The 22445-nt window shown below is 35.8% G+C and overlaps 1 protein-coding gene and 1 long non-coding RNA gene across 2 annotated transcripts in view; both read right to left on the bottom strand.

The window, feature by feature from the left end:
• Positions 1 to 9812, bottom strand: part of MUC19 (mucin 19, oligomeric) — a 203173-nt gene extending 193361 nt beyond the window's left edge. Inside the window, exons 1-7 of the mRNA XM_075599071.1 lie at positions 9770 to 9812; positions 9607 to 9624; positions 6591 to 6617; positions 5532 to 5549; positions 2741 to 2758; positions 1551 to 1577; positions 1100 to 1126 (exon numbers count right to left, since the gene is read on the bottom strand). Coding sequence (XP_075455186.1) covers positions 1100 to 1126; positions 1551 to 1577; positions 2741 to 2758; positions 5532 to 5549; positions 6591 to 6617; positions 9607 to 9624; positions 9770 to 9812 — 178 coding nt within the window. The remainder of the gene's footprint in view (positions 1 to 1099; positions 1127 to 1550; positions 1578 to 2740; positions 2759 to 5531; positions 5550 to 6590; positions 6618 to 9606; positions 9625 to 9769) is intronic.
• A 3156-nt stretch (positions 9813 to 12968) lies between these two features.
• Positions 12969 to 21510, bottom strand: LOC142494372 (uncharacterized). The gene is made up of 7 exons (XR_012801400.1): positions 21380 to 21510; positions 17792 to 17809; positions 15908 to 15922; positions 14359 to 14373; positions 13814 to 13831; positions 13329 to 13346; positions 12969 to 12987 (listed from the first exon to the last, which is right to left on the bottom strand). It is a non-coding gene; the product is annotated as an uncharacterized LOC142494372 (long non-coding RNA).
• Between the last annotated feature and the right edge of the window lie 935 nt (positions 21511 to 22445).

The following is a 22445-nucleotide window of genomic DNA, read 5'->3' on the forward strand; positions in this document are numbered from 1 at the left end:
TCAAGCTAAGAGCAACCAAGCTAAGGACTCTCCACACTGTAACTAAATTCTATATGCCTGAAAACCTGATGTAACTGACTGAAATGGTGCTGTAAAAGATGAGTTCTATTTGTCTCTGAATAAATTGAGAAAAGAACCGGACTGTGGACTATTTGATATATATTGAAAGGTGGGACATTTATTTGCACCGATCTAATGAGCTAAATGCTCACTAAGTATTGTTTATTTGATTAGTATTTTTGATATAAGCTTTTTAATTTACGTTTTTTCCAAAACATTTTCCTCTGAAAAAGTCATAGCAACAAATCCATGGGGGAAGGGGTGAAGTAGCAAAGTGAATTTGGAGCAAAATTGACATAAACGGCATTATTTTAATTTTGCATCTCTTTGGGAGTGTCAATAGGAGGACATAGGGAGGAGTTACATGATACTCAGATTACAAATTGGACGAACTTTCCACCAAAGCTCGAATCTGCTGGGAAACGGCGTTTCTTCGCAAGTTTGACTTTTTGTAAATTTGAGTTCTAAAAATCGCCACTATTATTATTTTATTTAATTATGTGAAAATTTGACTAAGCAAAAATGTTCTTAGTTATGTGTAAATTCAACTAAATGAAAGCAATGTTTTGCTTAAAAGTGAAGGGAAATAAAAAAAGAAAAAGACCTTGCAGCGAAAAAGAGACGGTGGAATTGCATGCTCTTCACACGTTTTTTAAGAACAAAAGATTCAAACCAGCTTTAGCAGGTTTCAATGCACCTAATGTATCCAAGAAAAAAATCCTATTGATTTCAATGTGATTTGTTTGTCTGACATAGATGGCACAGATTTTTTGGTGTAGAATTGCATCACTTCTGCCTTAACACATCCCACATAGGCCGCAAAGTTCATACATTTGCTGTTAGCGCAAACTCATGTACCTAGTGGGTTTAATGTACTATTGATTTTCTGTTGAATACACCTGAATGTTTACATTTTGACCTGGACGAATGAGCAAACATTTGTATTCCTTCTGTGTTACATTTTGTCTTATTTGTATAAACGAAGGAAATGTGACTATTATGCTTCTAAACGAAACGTTTGAGGATGTGTGTACGGTACCTGGTTTATCGGGCTTGCCAGGCTTTCCTGCAATAAAATAGATAATGCCGTCAATCTGACAATAATTTATTTTCTACGCACTTACGGCCCTTATAGAAACCGTTTTCTCTCATTAGGACTTATTTTGTTGTTATACATCTTGTATAGATTTAGCTCTGGTTTTGCAGAGGATGTTAAGGATGTTAAGGAATGTTAAGGAACATTATGATATATTGTGATGCATTTTGATAGCACTATTGGGAATGTTTACCATGGGTGACAAATGAACCTGTTGGCAGGACAATGACTCTAAAAGTTGTACAATCTCTACACAATATTACAACAGGATGTAATGTCATTTGCCTCATTTTGATGAATATACAGTATTTCCCTGGAGATCCATTTTTTGATTTCTGGGGCAAACAAAGAGATTTGATCTTTTCCTTAAAAACTAAAAGTCTGGGAACAGTACCTGCTTTCCCAGGCTTTCCGTGCTTTCCTGTAATAAAAACATAATGCAGTTAGTCTAACGCTTCTGATTCTTCAAATACTGTATTCAAACTTTCTGTTCTTATATTATAACCATAATGACCCATGTTTACTAAGCAGTCTGTTGCCACAAGGCATTGATTTGAATGGGCTGTTATCTTCCTGCACCAGCAGGTGCCTTATGGCCGAAGACTGCTCAGCACACATTACTCAATATGTTTTAAGTGGCACTGTGAGCCCTATTATGACCATTGTAGGTAATACTGTATCTTTTATCTGGCTACTGATCTTATCTTTAAAGAAAGAAACATATTTTAAGTGTTATAACTAAGTTAAACACACAACTACAGTAAATTCTTGGCATTTTAGACATTTACTAAAGATTTCTAATTTTAAGAAATAAAATATATGAATTGCACTTGTGAGACTTTGAATTTCTGGAAACATTTACAAATACATTTTGTGGGAGGAACTGGAATAACTTTTGTTCACATTTCAAATGTAAACAATCCCGTGGACAGTAACATTGTTTCATAAATATCTGCTAATGGCAAGAATAATAATGAATTGAAGCCTATAAGATCGTTGTCATTTAGAATCAGTGTACTGTTTCCTTTGTGAAATATAATACTATTAATAATAATAACAATAATAATATGATATGAAGCATTATGCTGGAGAAGATTTTAGTCACATTCATTGGAACAGTCCTGAAATTAAATAAGGCAGTGATTATACCAAAACCGTCCAGCGGTGTCGCGTTGCGTGGCTCAAAAACAAATTGCAGAAATCCAATGAAAGCAAACATACCTCACATGACGTGCGCGCCGCCTGGAACTGCAGGGCGGCAGGCTGGAGAGCAGACTTGTGAATTTGTTATTGGCAGGCGATGGACGCGTCACGTGAGCGGTTCAGCCAATGAGGGTGAACCACTCACGGCCACGCCTCCCTGTCTACTCTGCTTGTCTCCTGCCTGCAGTTCACATGCAGCTCGGCGGCATCGCAAGGATGATGTCACCGGATCACACGGCTGCCCAGCCTGAGCGGGTATAATCGAGGCCTAAGGTCTAACAGTTTGTACGGCTGCATTATTAATTTTATTAACATGGGGCCACTGAGGGTTTAACAGTTTATATTTTGTGAATGTGTGTTTAAAATCAATATAAAAAATACCTGATTCGTGACTTTCATCTGGGAAAGAAAAGAGACATACATTTATTTCAATAAATATTTACAGCAAATGCGGAGGTTTATTTACATATTGTGACAACATAAGTGTTACTATGCTGAGTTATACATTGTGTAATGAAGTATTTGGGAAACATAGGATTTGTACATCTGCCAAAAATGTAACCTTCCCATTTATGCTTCAGAAAACGTATTGCTATAATCAGGTATAGATTACAGACATGGGACGTGCTTTGGATTAGGAATCATTGCTGAAAACTAAGGGGTTAATGTATCAAAGTCTCCTGGCTGTAAAAATGAGGCACAAATCAGCATTTATTGGCCGTTTCATTGATAAATTTGGTGTACAGTTTGTTGCTTCAGTTTTGCCCCAGTCTCTGGCGAACCAGTTTCTCCGAAATCAAATCCTTCCACCACCAATCTGCAGTATCGCCAATGAATCTCAGCACAGTCAAAATTTGCAAGTGATTCTCCAAGCATTTTACATTTTCGTTTTATGATGCTAACTCCCATCCAGAGCCTGAAATGGGGCTCTCTATCTCTCTCTATATATCTCTCTATCTCTCTCTAAAAAGCCCCATATCAGGCTCTGGATAGGAGTTTGCCTCATTACTTGAAAATGCTTGATCAATTTTGACTGTGATGTAACTCAGCTCTGACGGATCAGCAACTTTGTTTTGACACAAAAAAACAGTTTGTATTAGTGGAGCATGTTTCTCAGCAGGTGTTCTGATGTCATTTTTGAACCATAATCTTTGGCAAATGTCACATTCGTATCCAAACATGTTGTTTAAGAATGTTCTTTCAAAGTGTCCATGAGCAATTGGATGTAAATTATAATTGTCATATGGTAATGAAGTCTGGTCTGTAGTTTCAGTATTATGTGATGGATTACTGTTAGTACTTGCTGACGGAGTAGGGCTACATGAAGGTAAAGCCACAGTTGTGGGTGTTGTTTTCACGTTTTCCAAGTTGGTTTTTTTCGTTCTCTCCACTCTCTGTTACGTTGTAGGTGACTTATTGGTGTTTGTTTTGGTGTTTTCGTAGCTCTAGTACGAGCACGTTACTCACGCACTCTTTCTGTGTTAGTCTTAGCCATTTTTATTTTTGAGATTATTTTGAGATCATTTTTTTGAGATTATTTTGAACGTAATTTTATTTCTGCGCATAACTGTGTATTCCTTGTGTGTGTGTGCGTGTGTGAATATGTGTGTGTCTGTGTGTGTGTGTGTGTGTGTGTGAGTATGTGTGTGTGTGTGTGAATATGTGTGTGTGTCTGTGTGTGTTTGTGAGTGACAGTGTGTGTGTGACAGTGTGTATGACAGTGTGTGTGTGTTTGCGAGTGACACAGGGGGTGTGGGTGGGTGGTGTGTGCTCCGTGTCCTCTTCTCCTCTGCTGCCCATGCGCGACGCACTGCAGAGCTCCAGAAGCCTCTGCGCATGCGCGCCAGAGAACTGAGCGATGCCAGCTGCTTCTGCGCATGCGTGGCATCAGTCAGCGGCGCCATCACTACTGCACATGCGCGGCATATGTCAGCGGGCGTGTGGGGGGAGCGGCGGCCATTAGGAGCGTGACGTCATTTCCGTTTCACATTTCGCCTCCATGAAGGAGTTTTGTTCCATCAAAATTGACTAGGTGCCACTAAAGAAGTTTCACTTCAAAAATACCAATTTTCGCCTGGTTCGCTTAATCAGATGAAAACTTCGCACATCTCCAATCCAACTTCCAGATCTTTTCCTAGGCTGTATCACACACAATAGATATCATTCTTTCGACTGCAACATCAAATTGTCCCCTTCACCATGACATCTATATTCTGTTACATAACAATGCATTCCATCTGCTAGTTTTACTGTAAGTAGCTTCCCTCACACACTGTATCTTTTGTTCCCACTCTCCTCTCCAAGGGATTGTAAGCTTTGTGGAGCAGGGTCTCGTTATTCTCTTAATATTCTAATTTTGTAATGTTGTAACATACAGTGACATCAGACAAAAGGGAGCAGCCAGGTGAAATATAACCCCTCCCAAGTCTCCGCTCACCATGTTTATAAAGTAACTTTTAAAAATATTTTTTTTAAATACTTATAGTGTAGCTGTCAAATTAGTTAACTGTGACTCAGGCCCTCATTCGCTCCCGTCTCAATTACTGTAACCTCCTGCTGTCTGGCCTTCCTGCCTCTCACCTGTCTCCCCTACAATCTCAGCCCTAATTTCTCGCTATGCACCATCCCGACTCTTGCGTTCTGCTCAAGGATGTCTTCTCTCTACCCCTTTTGTATCTAAGGCCCTCTCCCGCCTTAAACCTTTTTCACTGACTGCCCCACACCTCTAGAATGCCCTTCCCTTCAGTACCCGACTAGCACCCTCTCTATCCACCTTTAAGACCCACCTTAAGACACACTTGCTTAAAGAAGCATATGAGTAGCACTGTGGCTAATACTATACACATGATACATAAAGCTTGGTCCCCTGCAGACGTACTTACCAGAATGCCCTCCTACTATCTCTGTACATTCTCCCTACGAATTAGATTGTAAGTTCTTTGGAGCAGGGACTCCTCTTCCGAAATTTTACTTTTATGTCTGAAGCACTTATTCCCATGATCTGTTATTTGTATTGTTTGTTATTACTTGTATTACTACTGTGAAGCGCTCTGTACATTAATGACGGTATATAAATAAAGACATACAATACAATACAAGGAACAAAAATGAAGACAAAATAAATTTGCACTAACATGGATATAGTCCTTATAAAATACAAGACATACAGTACCTGAGTCTTTGCGGGGACCTGGAAAGAAAATAAATGTACATTACTTAATGTTAACTGTGTTTAAAAGTTTTTTGCCATTGGTTACCCATAAATGTTCTGCATACTACACACTAGGGGTTGTGTGTACTATTTCAACTCATAGAAATATTATGTTATTGAATTATAAGTGGAGAACAAACAACTTTAGCTCTGCCTACAGCTGTGATTTGAATAGGGCCAGTGTCATGTATGGCACACCTGTGAGCATGTGACGGGCATACGGGACAAGGGTGAATACGTAACTTGCAAGCTGTCCCACTTTTCACCTTCATATAGGTTCCTCAAATGGACACTATCTCCCCTAAATCAGTCCCCATATACCATCTGTGATGGACAGCACACAAGTGAGCATGTGACTTAAAAATACAACCAGGGTTAATATACACGGCTACTCTAGCAAACTCACCTTTCTCCTACACAGGGAACATTCAATTAGTTAATATTAACCCCTTAATCAATTGCAGTCATATCTATCCACTACCACCACCTAAGAAATATGCAAAAATATGACATTAATATATTTGCCAGGGTCTCAGGTCAGTGTTTCTAATAGAGAAATCTATGCACTTAACATAGAAAACTCTATTGTAGCAAAATGTTTCCGAAAAGCTAAATACTCTCTCCAGAGCGTGCAACTATTCATTCAGAGCCCCAAAGCATCCCTTAATACATGTCTTAATACCATTGCTGTGAAAAAAAGATATTATTGCCCAATCCTAGGTGTAGGCATTTTACATGTATCTGGTGTGTGTATGTTTCATGTATCTAATTGTGTATGTGTGGATGATGTATACACTTAGTACTGTATATGTGTGTGTTGAGCGAAATGGCCTGCATGCATAGCCCACCCACCTGCAATTTCCCCTATTGGGAAATGCTAAGTATTGTTTATTTGATTAGTATTTTCTACATAAGCTCTTTAATATAAATATTTCCAGAACATTTGCCCCTGAAAAAGTTAGAGCGACAATAGAGCTGTTATGCTTCTAAACTAGCAGTTTGAGTAACTGTGTACAGTACCTGGTTTATCCGGCTTGCCAGGCTTTTCTGTAATAAAATAAATAATGTAGTCACCAATTTATTTTTTAATTGAAATTAACTATTGATATTGATGGAAGAAGGGGTAGGTATTGTTTATTTGATTACCATTTTATACATAAATTCCTAAACATTTTTGTTTCTTAGGTAATTTTGATCTGATAATATCTAATTCACAAAACAGCTACATTTTCAATATTCCTCCCATAACTGACCTGATCTTTTTTTTAACCCATAATGGCTATCTAAATTTCACTGATTCCCTGATGCTGAATAAGTTCAAAACTGGGTTGAGATATCACCATATCCATAACATGGAAAGCAAACCATTTTCTCTCGTTAGGATTTATTTTGTTTGTTATACATATGGAATCGTTTTAGCTCTGGTTTTGCACTTGATCCACATTTTGATAGCACTATTGGGAATGTACTATATACCACGGGTTACAAATGGACATGTTCGCAGGACAATGACTCTAAGGGTCTCAGTTTGATGTTTTTGATGTTTTTGTGAATATGAATGTATTAAGTTGTACAATCTATGTACAATATTAAAACAGGAAGTAATACAGTTTGCATCATTTTGATGAATATATTCCCCTGGTGTGTTTCTTACGTTATTGATTTTTGTGCAGAATAAACCTGCATTGTCACTTTTTATTAAGCCAAGATTCTTTCTTTTTGGAGGTCCATTTTTTTTTATTGATTTTTTATTGATTGGGCAAACAAATAAGATACCCATCTACCTCTGGGGATTGGGTTTCATGACAGAGGTGACAACTACTTTGCCATGATTAGTTAAATTTGAATTAAAAATTATTAAAGGATTAGAATTGGATGTATAAGGGACAGATCTTAAATTAAAGTTAGGCTCAGGAAAGAACTGCTAGAGCAACCATTTTAGGAAAAATCTCGCTAGATAAGTTTCTTTCCCTCCCTCCCTTTATTATTTGAAAAAGTCCTCGGATTGTAACGTATATTCTATTCATTTATTTTTAAGGAACAAGCACCAGGCCATATTATTATCTTTACTAGGAGTGCTGATTCTTGCCTTTGTGTGTGTGTGTGTATATATATATATATATATATATATATATATATATATATATATATATATATATATATATATATATATATATATATATATATATATATGACATGTCTGGCTCTGGCAAGGAAAACCACTGCTGTGACATATAGTCCAACAATAATATAATATGAAACTACAATGCGTAAACATAAAAAAAAATGTAAAATATATATATATATATATATATATATATATATATATATATATATGTGTGTGTGTGTGTGTGTGTGTGTGTATGTACAGTGCCGGGATTACCATGCTTCTGTGAAATAACAAAACAATGCTAATTAGTCCAACACTAACATTAAGTCATTAATAATAAGCATTCTAAAACATTGCTTTGTGCTTGGGGACAATTTCATAAATCTGCTTCCTGGGGACACTTCCAATTAATTTTTTGCAGTGTACAGCAATACTAAGTTTTGTTTTTGGTAATCCCTTTGCTGTCAAATGGGTTCCTATCAAAACAAGGAGTTGAATATTAATACAACTTTGCGAACCTGATTAATTATTTTCTCAAGAGTTTTTGGATACTAAATTAATATTGCACAAAAAACTATGTTTTGATGTAACATGAATGATTTCTTAAAATGTATCTTAAATAATAAATAGAATAAGGTGACTAATGTGCTGTTTACATTCCATTATCATTGTCCTCGTGTACTGTACATATCTGTTATATCATCCAGTATTTGTATAACATCCATTTGCTATTAGAACACAGGGGTAATTTATTTACAGAAACAATTATGTTCTCAATCGGAAAAAGGATCCTAAAATAATATAGCTAAAGTTAATTTAACAATGCTAAATAATATGTACAAGCATATATGAAAATACTAGATGATGCCTATATTATCAAGCTCTATATTTATTTAAAAACTTTAGGAAATAAACAAGAAAGTCAAACCGCGTCCATTGCCTGATGAAGCACAACACTGTGTGAAACGCGTTGCGAAAGCCCTACGGTGCAGCTAGAAGTCAGCCCACAGGTGTACCTACCCCCAGCTGTCCCATCAACAACCAGAGACCCTTCGGCACGCCGGAGTGAGTTTCTCTGGGAAACCGGCATTTGAGGCGGGCTACTATTCACGGGTCCTGCGAGAAGCTGCAACCCGGAAGTAAGAACTATATGGTGCTGAGCCAGGCAGCCCCAGCACGTGGGTCTACCTTGTAAGCCTCTGCACCATCTCTTTATGCCCAGGAAACCACCAGGACTGTTTCCTCTGCACCTTAATACTGGATGTACTTACCCTTATATGTAAGTTTTTATTGTTACTACTACTAACATGTTTTAATTAAATCTTGACCCTCGGTGCGCTTTTGTGTTTCATTCCCTTTAGGAAATAAACATTCACTTTATTGAGTGGAAAGGTAATTAACTCCAAACATAAGAAGATAAAAACACTGTTTTAACAAATGAGGAATTTTAGACATTTACAAAAGATTTCTAATGGTAAGGAATTAAATCTATGAATTGCACTTTTGAGGCTGAATTTCTGGCCAAAATTGCAAATGCATTTTGTGAGAGGAACTGGAATAACTTTTGTTCACATTTCAAACATGAACACTCCCGTGGACAGTAACATTGTTTCGTGTTCTTTTAAATATTTGCGAATGCAAAGAATAATAATTAGGTGAAGCCAATGGGATTATTGTGATTTGGAATCAGTGTAACCTTTCCTTTGTGAAATATAATACTATTATTAATAATAATAATATGCTATGAAGCTTCATGCTGGAGAAGATTTTAGTCTCATTCATTGGAACAGTCCGGAACCCTTCTCATGAAATTGAATAAGGTCTAAGTTTGTACGGCTGCATTATTATTTTTATTAACATGGGACCACTTAGGTTTTAACGGGTTATATCTTGTAACTGTGTGTTTAAAATCAATGTAAAAATTACCTAATTCATCACTTTCACCTAGGAGAGGAAAGAGACATACATTTATTTCAATAACTATTTACAGCAAGTGAGGAGGTTTATTTACATATTGAGACAACATAAGTGTTACAATACTGAGTTATACATTGTGTAATGAAGTATTTGGGAAACATAGGAGTTGTACATCTGCCAAAAATGTAACTTTCCCATTTATGCATCAGAGACATTATTGTTATAATCAGTTATAGATTATAAATATGGGGCATGTGCTGAAAACGATGGCGTTTATGTATCAAAGTCCCTTGGCTTCAAAACTGGTGCTAAAAATGGCCCCAATTGGACTTTTTCTTTGATAAATCTGGTACCCAGTTTGTTGTTCTAGTTTTGTCCCAGTCTCTCTGGCGAACCAGTTCCCAAATCTTTCAAGGGCTAAATGTTTCTCAGAAATCAAACACTTCCAGCATCAATCGGCAGTATCACCACTGAATCTTCCTTCACACACTTCCCATTCTCCTCTCCCAGGGATTGTAAGCTTTGTGGAGCAGGGCCTCCTTATTTTCTGCACCTGTATATGTCAATATTGTAATTTTGTACTGTTGTAACACAAAGTGACATCAGAAAAAGGGAGCAGCCAGGGAGAATCTAAGCCCTTCCACGTCTCAGCTCACCCTGTATACAAACTAACTTTTAAAAATAGTTAAAAATACTTATAGCTGTCAAATTAGGATAAAATATATCGCCCAAATCTAGCCATTTAAACAGGTGACTGTCATTAGTACACTTTGGTGCTGAGGGATTGCCCCTTTAAACAATGAAAATCAAACTCTATACAAGAGCTGCAGTAGTATATTGGAATAGAAACTGCAAGGAACCAATATAAAAAAAGGAAATGTGCACTAACGGATATATTCCTTATAAAATACAAGACATACCTGAGTCTTTGCGGCGGCCTGAAAAAAATAGAAAAGAAATACAATGTACAGTAATTAATGTTAACTGTTTTTAAAGTGTTTTTTTTTGCCATTGGTTACCCTTAAATGTTCTCCACACTTTACACTGATGGTCAGCTTGTGCTTTTGCTGGTGCAGAGGTTTTTGCGGGGCCCCTTACCTGTTCCAGCACGGCATCTCCTCCTCTGACAACATGGCATTATGACGTCATGGCATCCGATGATGTCACGGTGCCATGTGGCGTCAAGTGTCATGGCAATGCCACGCCATTTGATGCTGAGGCACCATGATAACGGGATGCTGATAAAGGAGATGCCGCATCAGAGGCTCCGCTGGGGCCTCTATAAGCGCAAGACTCGGTTAGCGCAAAACTCGGTTCAGTGGCATCGACGGCACCACCCCCATCAAGCTGGCCCTGCTGGGGGTTGTGTGTACTATCTCAACTCATATTAGAAATATAATTTTATTGAAAGAGAAGTGGAGTACGGACACCTTCAGCTCTTCCTATGTCTGTGATTTAAATAGGGCCAGGATTAATTACATAGTTACCTAGTAGATGAGGTTGAAAAAAGACATACGTCCATCTAGTTCAACCTATGCTAAATTTAGATGAAAGATACTGTAACCTACATCCGTACTTACATTATATTGATCCAGAGGAAGGCAAACAAAAAAAAAAACAGTGAAATATCATCCAATGATTTCTCATAAGGGGAAAAAAAAAATCCTTCCTGACTCCAAGAATTGGCAATCAGATTACTCCCTGGATCAACATCCTTCCCATGTTTATTTATTAGTTATGTCCCTGTATACCTTTCCTTTCTAAAAAGATGCCCTACCTTTTTATGAAGATATCATTTGTATCTGCCATCACAGTCTCCATGGGTCATGAATTCCACATTTTAACTGCTCTTACTGTAAAGAACCCTTTCCTTTGTTGCTGTTGAAATTTCCTTTCCTCCAACCTTAATGTGAGGGCCAATGCTAGGGATTCTGTATGTGCAGACCACAGAAGAAAGAAGGAGGGGAGGATCGGGAAGGGATTTGAGCTGTCCTGTATAGGCAAGGAACAGCAGCTGATGGCAGGGGAATTAGTAGGCAGTAGAAAGCAGTGTTGCGTCTGCCCATATAGTCACAGGTTTTAAGCTACCTATTGTTTGAAGTACAATAGTTTCTAGGCTGTGTACGTGCTCTAAATTAGATTACTTTTTACGCCAGTTTTCCCAATCAAGAGTGTTTAATAAATAGTTTATCCATTCTCCCAGAGCAGGGATAAAGTAGGGCAGTTCAGTTGGTAGGGCGCTGGGCAGTTTCTTCCATCCAGATTGGCTGCTGCTGGGTAATGCAGTCAATCAGGAGGTGGTGTCAGGAGCCTGGGGGCTGTGGCCAAGCAGAGGAGGAAGAAGCATGGGTAGAGGAGAGTTGAGGCTTGGTGTCTGCCTGTCTATCATCTCTCCTCTGTGGATTTGTTCTGTTGTGTGTGTGTTTTTTGTGACTATCAATGCCCTGTGTCTCCTGTGACTGACTGTCTTGTTAAGGGGGTGCCTTAGTAACTGAGCACTGTGATTAGGGGCGCCCAAGAGAAAAAAGATTGAAAACCACTGATGTAGAAGATAGAAATAGATTATTACTAGTGCTTGTATTTCTTTAATGTGTGTACTCCACTTCACGCAAGCATCAAACATCTAAGACACCAGACAGGACAAGTATTTTCTAAACAAGCGACCGCAATGATACAGTAAGCTATATATATATAAAATGTCCGCCATATGCAACAGGAGAAAAATAAGGAGAAAAACTTGAAGGCGTAATGGTTGTTTATTGGATATTGATTGGTCGACAAAAGGGGCTAGGTATGAGAGTGGTCGACAAAAGGGGCTAGGTATGAGAGTAGTCCCCCCCAAAAACTTATTTTTTGTCATGTGCTTTTGTTATCAACTGTATTGGACAGAATAAAGCTGTTTTGGGACTATACACTGCATTTTTCTTACAACACCTCTCATTAGGGAACCTGTGAGGTAGTCTTGGCTGCCTGTTAGATAGACAGAAAATACTACAATTCTGAGAGAGACACTTAGAAAGAGGGTACACTATAAAAATACCAAATTAGATCTTTATGTATGGATCGTAGATGCAAAAAAGGGGATATAACTGGTGAAAAAACAGCACAATATTTATCAAAGGATTTTTTCCCTTTCTTTTGCAGTGCTTTTTTCAGATATTTTTTGCCCCAGGTTTGCCTTTCGGGGACTTTAATAAAGGACACATATAATGTTTTGTTTTGACGATGCTTGAAGATTGTAGAATGCATAATAATGCGTACAGTTTATAGAAGTGCAGATACAAAGGCATGTAAAACAGACAGATGCTGCTATTAGTATACAATAGGTGTTACAATACAGCATTCATAGAATAGGCTTGTATGGTACTGTACCTGGTCCTTGAGGTTTTCCTGTACGATGAGGGAGTAGAGAGTAAATAGTGTAAGGTTACACATTTAACCATGGCATACATTTGTTCTTTATTGACATTATACATTTTATGAAAAGGATTACACATTTTCATTTTTTTTAAAGAGTAAATCATTTTCAATTATAACTAAGTTGTTGTATATTATCAAATTACAAACATATTTTGCGCATCAGAATTTACTTCTAAATTTACAGGGATTTTGACTATAATAATATCAGTGCAGTATAAGCAAAAGAAAAGTCTAAACAGATAAAAGTAGCGTTAGCTGATGCTCAAAGAATGAACACACACATAGATCTCCAGTGGTATACTTTTACATACCTAGTTTATGAGCTTCATCTAAAAAATAAAAGTTCACATTTATTATAAAATAGAAAAGGCAGATGTATAGTTACTAAAGTTTCCCAGCTGCAAAACTGGTAAAAACACCAAATATATATAAAAAAGGATTCCCATTGAACGCAATAGGAATGCGTGTTAATGATCCGCCCCTATTCAACGTGACATAAACTACTTCCCAGTGCCGGAGAAGAGTTTTTCTCCGTTTAAATTAATTGAACTAAAGCCTTTTCCAGGGAAAATGGCTTCACTGCATATGAATATGATTCATAAATGGAACAGGGGGTAGATTAATATTATTTGTTCCCACTGCTTCTCCCCTTAAAACAGTGTACTTTTAAAGTGGTTAAACATGGCAAAACTCATAAAACAACACATGGAAATACATACAGGGGTGGAGGTATTGTTTGTAGTATCTATTAAGCACATTATAGAACACATATATGTATCTTAAGGTTGTACAATACCTGAGTTTGAATGGTGTTCTACAAAAATAAAAGACAAAACAATGAATGGTTACACATACTATACTGTACATTATTCAACATTATATCATTGACTTTCTCTGTTGAAACATCCAAACGTTTCCTGCATGTTTTCCTTAGACCCTTACAATTGAATAGTGGAATTGTTTATAGTATTTTTTCATAAGATTAGTTCATATTTGTTCGTTAATGTAGTACCTATATCTCAGAGTGTGTCTGTGAGAATTTGTAATGAATGCTGATTATGTCAAAAGGACAGCAAACAAGAAATATAGAATAAATTAAAAATATATGGGGTTTAAAGTGCACTATTGTATATGTGCTCCTCCTTTTCATTCCTTACCCAGGCTCATAGAGAAAATGTGCTGTTTTGTGGTCAAAGTGAATTAGGGGATATACACAGCCCTACAATGATATTGAGTCTGAGTATGTTTGTCTGCCTATGCAATAATCACGTTTATTCATCTGTACAATTCTTCATATAAAACACTGCATTATTTTTATCTGTTTATATCTCTATAACGTACCTTTACCACGTTCACCTACAAAAAGAATATGACATGTGTTACAGTAAAGAATATTAGCTTTTTTATTTTTACAAGACGACCATATTTGCATGATTGGTAATACAAAGAATTAAACACAAAGATGAAACATGTCTGATAACTAAGGTATGATTATATAGTTTTGCTACTGTATGTCACATACATGTGACAATAGTCACACTTGCCGCACACAACAAACGGGCAATTATTCACAAAACAGCCGCTACAACATGTGCTCGGTTTGTACATTTATTTTGTATTCATATTTATGTATAGTGATACCTCTACATATATATATATATATATATATATATATATATATATATATATAAAATTATATATATATATATAAATATATATATGGTACTGATACCTATATATATATATATATATATATATATATATATATATAAATATATATATAAATATATATATGGTACTGATACCTATATATATATATATATATATATATATATATATATATATATAATATAATATATTTATTATTATTTATTTATTTTTAAAGAAAGAATACACATGTTGAGGTCAGATCTCAATGACAGCAGCAACAAGGAGGCGGGAAGGGACAGGAACAGGTTGCACATGGGTAACGTTGTTTTCATTCCCCCAAAGCTTTCTGCCCATATCTTAAGTATAACTACACTACCGTCCCATCCTGTATTGTATCTTTCCTTGTGTTTGTTCTCTTTTATATCTTAATGTTTTCTTATTTTTTCCTTTTTGTAACTGTGAAGTGCTTTGAGTCCCATTGGTAGAAAAGCACTATATAAATACAGTTATTATTATTAATATTATTATTATTATTAATAATAATAAGTAGCCCCTTAAATACCCATCCTCTTTAACACTTACGCTTCCTATCTTTCCACCCAGAAGACCTAACATCGGAGAAGGATGTGTCTTCAAATCAAGCTGCCCCAGCCTGAGTGTTAGTTCCTCCTCTTTAAGTTTCTTACTCAATTAATACACAATGCGTAACTTAACTAACATCTTCTTCCAATATACATTATCTTGACTATCTGCTTATATTTAGGTTGTTATCCAAGATGTCCTGAAAGTATTCCCTATTTGGATGAAAATACCATTAAGTGTGTTCCTCTTTCTGAATGCAGCTGCTCTTATAAGGACCAGATAATGACATCAAAGAGAATAACCCAAGATGACTGTGCAAGGAGCTGGTATAATCCTTAATTTTTATACACATTTGTTATTAAAGAAATTAATGTTACCAAATATATATATTTAAAAAAAAAGTATTCCCATTGAAAGCAATAGGAATACGTGTTAATGATCCCCCCCTATTCATCATGCCATAAAGCAAAGTAAACTATCAAAACTATAAAGGGTTTAATGTGAACTATTGTATCTGTATCTGTATTAGGGTATATACAAAATCCTACAATGACATTGAGTTGGAGTATTTGTCTGTTTATACAGTAATTCATTTATTCATCTGTACAATTCTTCATATAAAACACTGTATTCTTCTGTTTATATCTATATAACGTACCTTTACCACGTTCACCTATAGTACAAAAAGAATAAGACATGTGTTACAGTGAATAATGTTATTTTCTTTTTTTTTTTACAATGAGGATCATATTTAGGTTGATAACAGGTAATTAAACACAAAAATAAAACATGTCTGATAACTAAGGCGTGATTATTTCGTTTTTATTGTTAAAAAATCTAAACTTATTTATAATAATGAAAGCCACATCCTAATTTAATTTAGGTCAGTAAGGTCCTTTTACATTAGTTTCCTTTTCTATTTCTCTATTTTAATTGTATTTAAGATGGATAGGAACCACATATGAATTTTAGTGTAAAACTGTGAGATACAGGGTATAAAGTTGTTCACATTTCCTAAGCATTTTCCTATTAATAAATCACTTTTAAAAAAAATTGTTCTCCTTTTCACAATCTTTCTCCAATAGAAACACAGAAAAGTCCAACTTATTTAAACCATTGTTAGCTATGTGTTACCCCACTTCTTACTACATTGAAGAGAGATACTGTATGTTGGGGTACACTTTAAATGAGAAAATACATTACCGACCTGGACATGCTCTGGAGCTCTAATATTATAGTGGGACTTTCGATCTCTACATATGAAAATGCATATAAAAGTTTTTTTGTCGAATCTGAAAATGTATTCTTTTTTCAACTGGAATAAAATGTGTCAGTGCTAGAAAAAAAAGTTATGTTTATTTTCTAAACATTTTGTTTGATACCAGGACTCTGCTTTTAGTTTGGAGGCAACATTAACTTTTCTAAATGCCACCATTCTGCTTCCTTTGTCAAATTCTGAGGAAAAAAACGCTGTTTCTGGCTTTCTGACAATAACTAAATTGGAGAAATGTAGGTATAAATGTAGGTATAAAATGTAGTTGTAGTAATTTGTGTATGTAGCCATATAGATCAATAGAAATCCCCTAGAGATTGAGGTGATTAAGAGACCCTAATTGCATCTAAACATATAATATTCTAAAAGGTGTTATCCATTATTTGTGTATACCAGTGAAACACCAGACACAAACCCGTTTGTTGAATCTTTTACGTGCCATGTCAATTTTTGTTTCATTGCTACACAAGCAGGAACAGATTAAGAAACATTGATAATTACCATACAAACAGGGCTAATCGTTAAAATGTGCTTGTAGATAATAGAAGTTTCCATGCAATAGTTTCCTGGTCAGCACTTTGCCAGTCTAATGAATAACTCCCAAAATGTGTGCAATCATCTAATTATTGTCAAAAGTTATCTTAAACCTTTTGCTGCCGGAGTCCAGCAACTCATTACTTTGCCTATTGTAACAGTTCATTGCTACGTTTTGCTACCAGCTCACTCAACCACGCACGGTATGTGCCGCGGCTCTAATAAATATACAGGGCTGTAGCAAGGAGTTTTCCAGTAGTTGGTCCCCAAGGCCTTGGGACAAGCTATCTCTCCTCTCTTGTCTCACTCTCGTCCATGCCCAGATCACATGCCAGGCCAGAAAGGAGATTAGGATGTTCACTATGGAGAATCACAGTCAGAAAGATATCGGTTGCACTGCCGCAAGGAATTCAGGAGGCATGGCTTTCCCTGATTTAGGGGAGATTGATAAATAGAGGCTTTCAATCACCGCCAAACCCAGGAAATTTGACCCCCCAGGAAAGATTCATTAAGGCATGTGACCTTTAGCAGGACAGTAGTGATGGAAGCAGGTGGACATAATGATTTTTATATCGGTCTTACCCAATTGGGCCTATTCAAGATATACCATTGTGCACAGATAATATGACACAGAAAAAAAAGACTTTAACACCCTTTTGGCTGTTGCATTTTTTCCCCAATAAAAAAAACTTTCAACACCCCTTTATGATTAATACATGAGAAATGTGCCCTTACCTGATCTACCCTGTTTTGCTGAAATAAAAAAAAAAGGAAATCATTAAGTGCCATGTTTTATTATTCATCATACTTTCGTATTATTATATTCCTCACATTCTGTTCATTGAATGAAGTACATTTGCCAAAATAATCAAATGACATATTTATAGAGTCAACATGTACATGTTTTACAATTATGACTTATTAGCAACAAATAGAAAACTGGGATACAGATATAGCAAGCCTAAGTGTGTTCACAACCCCAGCAGTAGATGCACTGAACGATGAACGCTGCAGGGGTCCCATCAAGAAGCATCAACCCCCATGCAGCTCCATTGCGGGAGACACTGCGCCCCAGTGCCACATTTGTTTGTTCGTCCGCAGCACCACGGACAGTAAGCCTTGCTACATTTGTTAACGTTTTGTACACACCATGCTGTACATGTATCAAGAAAGAACTGCAACTCTAATCTCTGATCAGCTGCGGCTGAAAAATAAGAAGTTAGCTTTTCTCACGGTAAAACCAAAATGATATTTAACTGTATGTTCATCATCAGTGCTTGTGATGTATTTAGAAGCTTTACATCAGTTTCATAGTGAATATTTGAAGACAATTTTTAGCACGAAAGGGGTTGATAAAACTGCTTTCTATGCACCATTATACACAACTATTACCAGCTGTTGAAACAAAACTTACATTTGTGGATTTTAAATACAGAAAGGTTAGGGAGTCACTCGATAGTATTTGATAAAAAGGGTTGCAGATGGCTACTCTATATCACAATCATGTTGGCCTTCTTGATATTATAAATAAGAGGTGGCCAACTCCATTCCTCAAGGGGCACCAGCAGGTCAGGATTTAAGGATTACGCTTCACATGCTTATGTTTTCGACTAAGCCACTGATTGAACCACCTGTGCTGAATCAGGGATATCCTTAAAACCTGACCTGTTGGTGGCCCTTGAGGACAGGAATTGGCCACCCCTGATATAGATTCTAATGTCTAAACCCCTTTATAAGTCCTCTATTTACTTGTTCTAGTTTTTGTTAAAAGAAGTGACAATATGTTTGAAAGCGGACAATATAATCATGAGTAACATTGGGATATATTTATAAACAATTTTGAAAAAGTTGTTTTTCAGAGATTTACTACCGTCCAAAGTGTAACCCCTTTTTTGCATGCTGTATAATGACTATCACACAAAATATGGAATTTCCAGTAATAAAATAGTATACATGACGTGTGCACTATCTTTATTGCAGATGATAGCTCCTATACTGGTGTGAATAGAAAAATGATGCACTATGAAATATGTACTAAATCAGGAGTATAGAATGAATCACGATGCACAGTATCAGCATCCACATGACTTTTATACAACAAATAATTGCAGAAGGGAATATGTACTGTAGCAGTACAAGTACAACAAAAACTTTGCAAAATTATCAAGTGGGGCAAATAAAAGGTACCACAGTCACAAAATAAGTAATCTTTCAAAACTGTTTATTATTCAGTTTCTGCTACTTGTTTTTCTATTTTGCAAGTATGACAGTTTAGCAATTAAGTCAGCTAATTCAGTCATAAATGCCCATATTTGACTTAGTCAAATGGGGGAGGGAACCATTGTAGAAGACTAAAGGCCTTATTCTATATTATCCATACAGTCATTCAGGACAAATTAGTCTAAAAATACCCATTGACTTCAATCGGAATTTCCAAAAAGTCCAAAACGGCTGCTTTGGACAACTACAGTATTGTTCACTGATCACTAATTAACCTTTTGCAAAGGCATCATGCTATCTATAAGAAAGCTTCTACATATGTGCTAAATTGAATATCTGGATTCTTCCGTCAATCTACAGTATAATGATTTATAATAACTGATGTTCAATGTTTCCTATATTGAGTGTCATACATTGCAATCTTTACATGTATGGTTCTACTTGGGGCCAAGTATTAATTAAGTTGGAATTATTATGAATCTATAGAAATGACTCAAACTTTTTCTGTACATACTGTACATCTTCAATATAAGTAGATACCATAATGTCAAAGTCACCCTTAGGTGTCATCAGTGCAAATATATTACATAGTTCAGAATAAAGACATATGTCCATGTTCAACCTACAGTACAGTATGTTACATTTAGATGACAGATACTTATCTTATATTTGAATTTACAGTATATTTATCCAGAGGAAGGCAAATAAAAAACCTCAGTGAAACATAATCCAATGATGTTTCATAAATGGAAAAATTAATTTGTTCCTGACACCAATAATGATATTAGAAGTCTCCCTGGATCAATATCTTTCCAATGTTTACTTATTTGGTATATACCTGTATACCTTTCCTTTCTGAAAAGATGTCCATCCTTTATTTAAGATATCTATTGTATATGCCATCACAGTATCCACGGATAATGAATTCCACATTTTAACTGCTTTACTGTAAAGAACCCTTTCCTTTGTTGCTGGTGAAATCTCCTTTCCTCCAACCTTAAGGAATGACACAGTGTCATTGGTACTGTCCTTGGGATGAATAGTTCTTTTGAAAGCTTCTTGTATTGACGCTGAATATTTGTATATAGTTATCATATCATATCATATGTCTAATGTAAACAAATCTAATTTAGCTAGTATTTCTTTAAAAAGTCAGATTTGCCACCCTAGTTTTAATTTAGAGGCACTTCTCTGTACTTTTTCTAGTTTCATAATCTCTTTTTTTATGGAGTGGTGTCCAAAACTTTAGTCCATCCAGGTGTGATCTTACTAATGATTTATACATTTGCATAATTATGCTTCCCCTCCTTCAATCCATATGCCGTTTAATGCAAGATCAGATCTTATTTACCTTTGCGGCTACTGCCTGACATTGAGCACTATTGCTAAGCCTACTGTCTACAAACACTCTTAAATCCTTCTCCATCAAGGATTAACCTATTTTCCCCATTTAATATGTAAGTAGCATATTTATTCTTGCTTCCCTAATGCATAACCTTACATTTATATGTATTAAACCTTATCTGCCATTTACCTGCCCAAGTTTCCAGTCTATCCAAGTCTTTCAGGTGATAAATGACATTGTTCTCTGATTTTACTACCTTACACAATTTAGTGTCATCAGCAAAGATGACGACTTTGGTCTAAAGCACTGAATAGTATATCTTTTGTATGGTGCTAAACAGTAATCTATGAATGTATTATTGAAGTATTAAACTGTGATGAATATACCACTTGGCTTTTCACTTAATTTCAAATGAAAAATTGTGTGGGTAAAGCAGAAGCAGGAAAAAATTTGAACAAATAAAAAAATGTATTTTCTACTCTACAACGTGTATTGGGAAACTCTTTTAAAAAGTAGCACATTTCATACTTTTTTTTCCCGATACAACCAGAATTACAACTTAGTCAAATAAGTAGGCGTATTTTCCAAAGGTTTCCAATTTTAAGTACCAAATAAGTTACTGTACAATAACATTAAACAATTTTTAAGGGGAGCAATTACAACATTACAACATTTTTAAGGGGAGCAATTTATACAGTTTATCATTGATTACTGCTTCTCTGTAAGCAAGATAATTAATGAATAATAACATAACTTACCTGAACAAACACCGAGCAAAAGAAGAAGTAGGAACACACTTAAAGACATGATACTGCTTAAGTGGAGATGGTGGAACTACCAATCTAACATACACATCATACAGATGTGTAGAGTTCCTAGATTTCCTCTTTCCAGTGCTTTTATATTGCATGCATTTTCTATAAATTGACACACCATAATTACACAAGTTAATCAGAAAGTTAAGTAAATATGCTTTTATGCCAGATTGTAAAATTAATTTTCCGTTTATACAAAGTTTGTTTGCTGAACTTCCCTTGAAAGTCAACCCACATTATTAATTTAATAACGTTCATAATACTCTCACTCTAGACACGGCGAAAGAGATAATCACATAACAATTAACACTCTTCCTGCGTCAAGCCATTTAATATCAGAGGATATGTTGCAACTTAATCCACCCAGGGTTTGAGAAATGGGAAATTTAAAGCAATGTAACATTAATCTTTCAAGCACTGAAAATAATATGAAAAACACTATATTTTATATTCTTACAGTAGTTTATTTTATACTCCCTTGTACATCGTTAACTTAATCCTTACTCTAGACAGGTAGGCAGTTATTTACTATGGGCCTATTCACTAATCTTCGACAAGTGACTTAACACTTGTTAAATGCACTTTTCAAGCAATATTGCATGTGTAGGTAATCACAAAGCTTCGATAACATGGCAAAATCGCTTGAAAACAGCATTTTAACAATGGTTAGCACTCTTGCTAATAAAAGTCGTGCCGTAGCTCAAAAACTGCCCAAACACATTTCTGTTGAGCAACTGCTATTCACGAAGCTCTGAAATCCAAATCACAGGTTAAATACTCACATTTTTTTCTCGCTACCTAAAGGGTGGTGAGATCAGAATCACGATTTGAGTTTATTTTATTTTTACTAAATAGGATTGAATCCCGGGGATTCCGGAGCTGACCCATATTAATTTCAGGATTGGAGCCCCCCGACTTCAATCCTAGGTAATAAAAATAAAATAACAGGTGACCTTCATTACCCTAGTGGCTAACCGCTAAGGTAGAGAAGGGGTTAAATAGCAGTGCC

This window comes from Ascaphus truei, chromosome 5, assembly GCF_040206685.1.
Source record: "Ascaphus truei isolate aAscTru1 chromosome 5, aAscTru1.hap1, whole genome shotgun sequence".
Lineage (NCBI taxonomy): Eukaryota > Metazoa > Chordata > Amphibia > Anura > Ascaphidae > Ascaphus > Ascaphus truei.